Source organism: Triticum urartu, chromosome 7 (assembly GCF_003073215.2).
Source record: "Triticum urartu cultivar G1812 chromosome 7, Tu2.1, whole genome shotgun sequence".
Taxonomy (NCBI): Eukaryota; Viridiplantae; Streptophyta; class Magnoliopsida; order Poales; family Poaceae; genus Triticum; species Triticum urartu.
This window is the reverse complement of record NC_053028.1, coordinates 99559787-99568793: the sequence shown is the minus strand read 5'-3', so window position 1 is coordinate 99568793 and position 9007 is coordinate 99559787. Positions and strand designations below refer to the sequence as shown.

Genomic DNA, 9007 nt, shown 5'->3' with positions numbered 1-9007 from the left:
ATCCAACTGAAGGAGAAGATTCTATTGTTGCCAGCAAAGATGAAGATAGAATTAGCGCGCTACCCAATGACATTCTTCTCCAAATCCTAGAACGCCTTGATCTTCGCACGGTGATTCGAGCTGGCACTATCGCAACACGATGGAGGCACCTTCCTCATCAACTCTCTCATCTGCTCATCACTGTCTCGGACGTCCGTAAGGCCGGTTACACGACAGATAAAACAATGAAGGCATACACGGACGCAACGAGGAGACTGCTGTCTCCTCCGACTTGCAAGTGCACTCGAACCATCAAAAGATTGCAGCTCAGCTTCTACATTATGGACCCTTACTTGTCCACAATTGGCAATACGGTTTGGGATGTCGTGAAGAGCGGCGAACCTGAATGGCTTGAGTTCGCAATGTGCCCAGATATTGCTTCTCCAAGTGATGCCCAGTTAGCCTTGTATGGACAGCGGTTTATGTCATTCTTTGGTGCATACCCTGGTGCCTTCAAATTGCTCACTAGACTAATCCTTCAGAACCTTGCGTTTCAAGACTCAGATGTAACCAATCTTCTTAACACTTGCAGTAAACTTAAGATGCTTTCCTTGAGATCCTGTGAAATGCCCCAGGAATCTGTCCTTGAATTACATGCCCCAAGCTCGGAGCTCAGCTCACTTGAACTTAAATGCTTTGGATGCATACACGTTGAGCTAATCTGTCTTCCTAAACTGAGGGAACTGGTATACGATGTTTGGTTTTGTGAAAACCCCCCAGTGTCTTTTGGCTATGTTCCCCAGCTTGATCACGTCTGCTTTGCTTGTCCTGCCCAGTCTTGGCAGAAGCCATTCGTGCTGAGCCAATGTTTATCTAGTGACATAAACCTGTCGAATCTGCTTTTGAATTTTTACACTCAAATGGTAAGTTTCTACTACAATTCTCTCTACTTCTAATTATTATCAATTTATTTAAACATGTGTTTCTTGCTTCATGTTACAATATTCTCCATATTTCTGTTCTTTTAACTGCAGATATGGGTTGAACCTGAAGGTCCACAACAGCTCACCCCTATATTCAGCAAACTGAGAGATGTGCACCTTTGCGGTATATTTACTGAATGTGATTTGGATTGGACTATGTTTATACTTGAAGGTGCACCTTCACTGGAGAATTTTCATGTAAGCCTATCATTCGGTTCTTTCAATCCACACTTTGACCATATAATGACATGTTTACATTTTCCATATATGCAGCATTAACATATAGGGTACCAGCATGCATGTGTAATATACTAATATTAAACCACTTAAGTACTATATATATTCTATCAAATGTAGTACATACAGGGCTCTCTAGGATATATCAACAGGGAGAACCCGTGAATTGTATATAGGGATGATGGTGTAATCCTGGAATACATGGCAGATAAGTTGTTCTTCAAGGTTGTTTGTGTGCTTCATAAGAAATGTGCGTAAAGGCAATGGATATTTTCTACTCCCTCCGTAAAGAAATATAAGAGCGTTTAGATCACTTCACTAAAGTAGTGATCTAAAATTCTAAATGCTCTTGTATTTCTTTATAGAGGGACTATTATGTCTAACCTCATGTTTAGATTCCCCCAAAATTTCTATCGATTTTTTCTTAGTTTATTTACTGCTATGTAATTGGAATCCTAGAAAGTCATTGCTTTATTCCAAATGCTATATAGGAAATTCCATTTCTTCAGATACCTCCAAGAACTCTAATTCCAGAAAGGTTCTAAACTTTTTTAAGCACACATTTACTTTTATGTCTTAACTCATGCTGCGGCCATTGTGCTGCATTTTGAAATGTTGATGTTGAGGACGCCAATTTCTAATGTAGTTTATTTTTTCGGTTCATGAAGTTATCTCGTCACTCATGTGAATTCAATAAGTCCGAGGATGATGCCGAGAAGACCAACTTGGTGCGGCAAGCATCCAATTTCAAGCACTTGAAATTGAAATTGTTCGTGATGAAAGGGTTCGAGGAGGAATACAAGGTGATGAATTATATACGGCTCGTCATGGAACGAGCCGTGTGCTTAAAGAGAATTGAGTTGCCTGCTATATCCCCATGCAAGAAGTGCACTGCCATATCTCCAAGATTTCCGGTGGATGAAGCTAGCAAGCACCGCATCAGGGAGCAACTCAGATACGGATTATCCTCATCCGCAGACATAATAATCGGATGATGGTACAGTCAATGAGTAATTCGCAAGGAGGATTATCCTCATCCGCAGACATAATAGTCAGATGATGGGACAGTCAATGAGTAATCCGCAAGGATGACAACGGGCTTAGCCTGGTCGGTTGTGCCTAATAAAGAGAAGTCCACTCTTACTGCAGCTGGAGTGATGTGTTAGAATTGCTGCTATATAGAGCCTGTTTGGGACTGCTTCGCTTCACCAAAATCAGTTTCGCTCCATTAAATTCACTTTGGAGCAGTTTCATCCAGAAGTTGTAGCCCTACCAAAGAGAATGTTTGGCTTCCATCTAGCTCCAGCTTCAAGAATGAGAAATTTGGTGGAAAGGATCTATTTGATTGGTCAAGGGGGGAGAAACGAAGGGGTATCCACTTACTGGTGGCAGTGGTGGGTAATTTTCACCCAACTCCAGCTTCTAGAGTTTTTTAGAGCACCCCCTGAAGAGCTTCATGAAAAACTGGGAGTTGTGCCCCAGATTCTAGTTTCTTTGTGGAGCGGCATATCGTGGAGTTACCCTGTTTGGCTTGTGTTTTCTAGAGCGGAGCTGAATTTTAAGGAGCAGAGCAGTCCCAAACAGGCTCATAATACTGCGCATTAGGCGCAGACAGTTATAATATTTTCTGTGTTTTTATTATTGATAGCCAGGAAATGGTCATGTGGTTCTTGACTTGTGTGTACTTTAAACTATGTTGTTCAATTTAAGTGAACTGTGCACTGCGGACTTGCTACGGTTGCCGGAGGCCAATGGCTTATATCATTCAGATGCAAGGCATTTGTAAAATGTGTCTGTGGTGAAATATTTTGGGGAACTCTATCCATCTCTTTGTAGATGGAGCTCTAGGCATCCCCCACATCCAATGGTGTCATTCTAGCATTTCATCAAAGCCCTAAACCCCGTCCCGACGGGGAATTTGATTTTAACACAGGTTATTTGTAGTTTGATTATTTGCCCTCCCATCTGATCATTTTCCCCATTTAAGATTTGAAAAGGTTTGATCTTTTGCCGTTTTGCAATTAATTATATGACTTCTTTTCCTTTTCCTATGAGGATAAATAATACTCCCTCCGTTCGGAATTATTTGTCTCGAAAATGGATGTATCTAGAACTAAAATACATCTAGATACATCCATTTCTGCGACAAGTAATTCCGAACGGAGGGAGTAGACGGTAAAAAGGATTCACCAGTTTTTTGAGTGGTGCGGGTTGGAAGATCAAAAATGGTTTCCAGAGGAATAGAAAGCTCCATGTTCTGAAAATGTTTGAATTCGCCATTTGACAGAAAAATAGCCCGAGCTGAAAGTCCAAATCCTTTAATTGAATATATATACTGTTTGACTCTATATCATGTTTTTTGCTAGTTTGGTTGAATTGAGGAAGTGAAGCAGCCCATCTTGTCTCAGCCTGTGAGTTATGGATCCATCTCCAGGCCACAATGTGAGTTCCTGGCAAAATCCTTCGCCGCCGTATGCATCTTTCCTACCGCGCTTAAACCATTTCTTGGACAACCTCAGGATATACTTTTTAGATGTAGTGTTCGAAAGTGATTGGTTGGTTATAAACTTTTCTTGCCAAGCTCATCAAAAGTTGCCAATTTTTGGCACCTTTTGATTTTTGCCAAATGTTGGCATCAAACCAATCAGCCATGAAAATGATAAAAAGAATCGAAGCTCCACCTCTAGCTACCATATGCCTCCAACTCCAAAAACTGGAGAGGTGATCTGATAATTTCTCACATGTTTAACCAACGTAAACTGTACAATGCTTTTGGTCTGGACGACCAGCAATTCTCCACTCTACTGTGGAAGTGTATGTGTTTGAACTACATTTAGGGCGGTACCATGGACCAGTGCTGCCCCAGTTTACAGTAGCACCACGTCGCAATCTCAAGATCCTTCCAGTTCTATCGACTGTACTTCAGCATCAGCTGTACCAGCTTCCTCGGTATCTTCGTCGAACTTTGGCGAGCTAGACGATGCGCTGCCTGAAGGTGAACCTGATTCTGAGTTAGCGTCAGAATGTTCAGCAGTGGCTGCGTCAGCTTCTGAACCTGGGGGGTCTGCCAACTGCGCATCAGAATTGGCAGTGCTATTGGTTGTACTCCCTTCTGATTCCTCCCCTGCAGAAGCGTTCTCAGCGAGTTCGTCTTCTTGAGAGGTTGGGCCTACAGATTCAGCTTCTTGCGAGGATGATGTATCAGCAATAGCATCGTTGTCGTCCTCAAACTTTGGTGCATCCACGGAGAGTTCACGATCTTGAATGGTTGGACCTACGGATTCAGCTTCTGGTGCAGAAGAATGGATATTTTCTGGTTCCATCTGAGAAGTCTGGACAGATCTGCTATCTGGAATGTTATGTTCAGGTGTGCCATTGCTGATTTCTGTTTCCTGCATGGATATCACATCAAAGCCATCATGCACGTTGTTCAAACCATTCTGCTCTGATGCAGCATCCGTGATGTGATTGCTTTCGCTTTCGCTTGACGGCTCAGAAGTGTGAATCGATGTGGTCGCATCAATCTCCGAAAATATAACCTATCATTATCAGGCAGAAATACCCCATTAATATGTATAGAGGTAAAGTGCACAGCTGAATAAAGCTATAAAATGTGAGGATTATCTGGTTACCTCAACTCTGAAGTCTACGGGAAACCGGTGTTTCGTGTCCCACAGAATGTCAATCTGGTCCCTATCAAGTAACAGAAGATTGTCTTCAACAAAAGCCGTGCTAAACATAACTCTGAATACCATCACTTCATGTTTAAAGTCCTCATCCACGCTGACGCACTCCATGACAATGTCTCCTCGAACAGGACATCGGATATTAATCTTGATTATCTCACTGTCTTCCTGAAATTATAAACAAAAACAGTGTAATGTTTTCAGTTTGGCAATTTAAGCTTAAGGATATCTTGCCAGTAGTAATTTCCAAGTGAAAAATAAACTATCTATATGAACTGATGCAATATTATGCGCTTTCAAGTTTGAACTTACTCAGAACCATTATAGAAAACAAATTGAGCTATATGTGTAAACCAATAATCTCTCACAGATGACCAAGGAAATCTGAAGTATTTCAAGAAGGGAAAACTCTACATATGTGTTAACCAATACTCTCTTCATTCTTCAACCTATCTAACTTCAACCATTCAACTGTCCAACCCAGATAAATTCGATAATATGATGGTATTCAAATAAGCTAACTTTTGCTGATGTGGCATAATCGCCAGCATCACGGCTGGGTAAGAACTAGAAAAGGTGTAAGCTACACTTAACCAACAGTTGGTGCAACAAGGATTGTTTTGGCCTTTTTGGTCAGGGGTGTGATTCGAGTGTTTTGCAGTTTATGAGGTCAGCGCAGAAACTAGTTGACTTAAAGAGTTCAAGGGTCTAATATTTATGTTTTCCCATTTTGAGAATAGGTCAGTAATGAACTAATGATGTTCAACTTATAACCCTACATTATAGACAAAAACCACAGCCCTGCTGTGACAGATCACTGAGTAATTCATGATACAAAACAAAATTATACCTGCGTGTAAAGCTGGACAAAATCATCTGTCTTCGGAGTTGAAAAGAGAACTTTGGCACTACTGTCATTTGGAGCCAGGGGATCTGGGCCATAAATTCGAAATATTGGCCTACATCCCCCTTGACCATCAAAATTCGGTACCGTCCTGATGATTGCACAGTTCAAGTTCAGCATCCTGTCAGCAGGAGGCCACAATTCTGGTGATTTGTGCCGTCTTGACACATACTTCAAGTATCTCAAATGAGAAGGTGCTGGGTTCAGTGGTGAGTAGAGCTCAACCAGCCCAGGTGGTGCATATTTGTGGATCGTCTCCAATGCCTTCCTCTCATCTTTGCACCTTCGAAGGTAAACCAGTAGGGCTGCCAATGCGAAAGCAAGGACCGGCCACCCACCGTGTTCTGAATGTATAAGCAGGAAGTTGTCCTGGCTTAACGAGAGCCAGCTTTCACTAGACCTAAGAAAATGGTGAATCATCTCCAAGGTGAGCAAAGGACACCCCTCATAGTTACGTGGATAACCCATCGCACTCATATCATAGCCTGAGAAAATGCGGGCAGTTTGGCTGTTCTTCTTTCCTCCCTCAAAGTTGAATACCATTAATGAATCGATGGAGTAGCGTGCAAGTAGCTGTTTTAAGATGCCTCCAACGTATGGCTTCAATTCGTCTTCTTCAAGCATATCCGTGGAGAAGCACTGGTCAAATACTGGAAAGTAAAGATGTAGTCAAAAGTTAGCATCTAAAAGGTGACAATGAGAGCAATATCAGTTCTGCTATTAATAAGTGAGATCACCGCAAACATACAAAGCCTGTCCAGTGGTAGCAGGTGAGCATTTCCATATACTCCCTCCGTTTTATTTAGTTCGCGTATTAGCTTTGGTCAAAGTCAAGCTTTACAAACTTTGACCAAGTTTATATACAAAAATATTAAGATATACAATAACAAATCAACAACATTAGATTTATTATTAAATGTACTTTCACATCGTATAGATTTATTATGATAAATGTCTATATTGTTTTCTATAAACTTGGTCAAACTTTACGAAGTTTGACTTCAGTCAACTCTAATATGCAGAGTAAATAAAAACGGAGGGAGTATAAAAGTAATGTGAACAAAGCATGTACCCACTTTGAAACATTTAACTTAAACAATAAAACACCCATGCACACTGAGAAAACAAAATGGTAGTTGGTAACTTGGTATGCATATGCTACGCAGGTGGATGTCTGATAGAAACAGAATGATATACTAGTTTCAGACAGTCAGATTCATCAGAAAGCAAGAAACCTTGTTGAATTGTAAGCCAACTTACTAGACCAACTGCTAGTTTTTCTGTAAAAAATGACCTAATGAAGTAATGAGAAAGAAAAAGAATTCCAAGCTGCACATAAGTTCATTTCGCAGTAAAAGGAGAAAACAAATACCTACTGCAAAATATATTTTTATATCAGGCACGGAGCTTCGGGCTTTAAAGCATCTCATTACTTGTTGTGGCTTTGAACTGTGACCTGATTTAAGCCATTGATGACTAATTCATAAATCAGGAGGAGCATCCCATGCCCTGAAGCATAGGAATTCATGTTCGTGCCCGAAGAAGCTAAAGCCCTAGAGCCACCTCGTGCTAAAACTTGTTGAAATGTCACCTAACGGGACCAAATCGCACTCGCACTGAATGAACACGCAATGCTGGAGAAAATACTGAGAGCCTGATAAGGGATAACCAACTAATCCTTTGTATTCTAAAGTGTTCCTGTTATGGTCAAAAACGCAAAGTTGAGCGACAGCTAATGAATGGGCCTCCTGCGCAGCCTCTGCCGGGTCAAGACAAGAAAGCAATGTCACCACGATAGCACAAGGTCTTTGACACAGTCATCTCGCCTGATAAAATTGTATATTAAACAATACCCCACATACTGTCTGTCCATACGAATTTTCTCACAGGCTAACAACTGCAGAAGGAACATATAACAATATCGAAAGAAGAACAAGAACGGAACAGGTCGCGATACTAATCGCAAAGTCGCGGACTAAAACCTTGGAGGGTTCGAGCTGAGGCACCGCCATGCACGCAACACGAGCAAGGTTTTCCGGCGTGCGACGCGTCCGTCGCACGAACAGGTCCATGCCGAGGGCGAGCAGCCGTGCAGGTTTTACCCGTGCTGACCTCGAGAAAAGCTTAATAATAACCAAACAAGTGCCGAGACGAGAAGGGGGGGATTGGGCGAGGAGGCACGCACCCAGAATGTTGCTGGAGATCTCGACGAGCCCGGCCGGCGGCCGCCGGTTGAAGAGCCGCCGGAAATACAGCGACATCTGCGGCGCGGCAGATGGCCGCCCGGGGCGCGGAATTCAAAAATGCTACGGGCAGCAGGGCCGCCCAATCACCCGGCGGGCGGGGGTCGGGCCGAGCGCGCGCAGGCGGCGAGGGGTGAGGGGGCGGAGTGGGTGGAGGAGACGACGTGGGGAGGAGTAGCTCGGCTCGGGGGCGGGGGGCTCGGCGGCGGCTATATGGGAATGGATTTGGGGGTTGGGGGGGAGACGAGACGAGGCGAGGCAACTGGGTCTGGGTCTGGGTCTGGGTCTTTTCCTTGCGGCGATTTGTTTTCGGAGGAGAGAAGGAAAGAAAAATTAAAAGATTTGTTTAACAGGTCGTCGCGGGCGCGGGCGCGTGCTCGTGCTGGCTCATTCGCTCGACTCGTCGTCACTCGTGAGCTGCTTTGCGGGGAAGAGAAGATTTCCGAGCGGAGCGGGCGGGGCCCACCCGCCCTTTTCCTCGTGCTTTCATCATGGAAAGGAAACGAAAGGCGGATTTGGAATTTGAATGTTGGGCGAATCGCTTTTGCTTTTCCTCCGGCGTCGGTGGCTCTTTTTGGATGTGGAGTCTGGTACGCCTCTGTCGCATAATATAAGACGTCTTTACGAGCACGGAAAAAAGTCTTTTATCATGGGACGGAGGGAGTAGTAGTTCTGTTTTGAAAGAACGGTTGTGTGGAGCAAAAAAGTTTGAATACGATGGAGTGATATCGTTTTGGAAGAACGGATGTATAGGACAAAAAAGGTTTGAACGCAGGGGGAAGCAAGTTATGATGCTAAATAATTTTGGGAATTTTTACTTACAAGGAAACTAATAAACTCATGATACTAATTCGGGGAACTTTCGGAACAAACGTCCAATGCATTTCGCGATTTTCCGGAAGTCCAACTTCAAATGGATAAGAGAGGGTACCACAATAAATAATTTCAGAAGTTGTGTCTTTTCTAATAAAACCA

The 9007-nt window shown here is 43.1% G+C and overlaps 1 protein-coding gene across 1 annotated transcript; it reads right to left on the bottom strand.

Moving 5' to 3' along the window:
* Nucleotides 1-3926: 3926 nt before the first annotated feature.
* LOC125521465 (formin-like protein 6) lies at nucleotides 3927-8312 on the bottom strand. Its single transcript, XM_048686514.1, has 4 exons — nucleotides 7975-8312; nucleotides 5736-6439; nucleotides 4832-5053; nucleotides 3927-4738 (listed from the first exon to the last, which is right to left on the bottom strand). The coding sequence occupies exons 1-4, from the start codon at nucleotides 8048-8050 to the stop codon at nucleotides 4091-4093; spliced, it is 1650 nt and encodes a 549-aa protein (XP_048542471.1). The 5' UTR covers nucleotides 8051-8312; the 3' UTR covers nucleotides 3927-4090.
* Nucleotides 8313-9007: the final 695 nt, after the last annotated feature.

What these genes read in the sequence shown, in the direction of transcription:
- LOC125521465 (XM_048686514.1), bottom strand. Translation starts at nt 8,050, where the DNA reads ATGTCGCTGTATTTCCGGCGGCTCTTCAACCGGCGGCCGCCGGCCGGG. An exon ending in GATCTCCAGCAACATTCTGG is followed by an intron (nt 6,440 to 7,974) that starts GTGCGTGCCTCC and finishes TTTACTTTCCAG; the next exon opens with TATTTGACCAGTGCTTCTCC. An exon ending in TTGTCCAGCTTTACACGCAG is followed by an intron (nt 5,054 to 5,735) that starts GTATAATTTTGT and finishes TTATAATTTCAG; the next exon opens with GAAGACAGTGAGATAATCAA.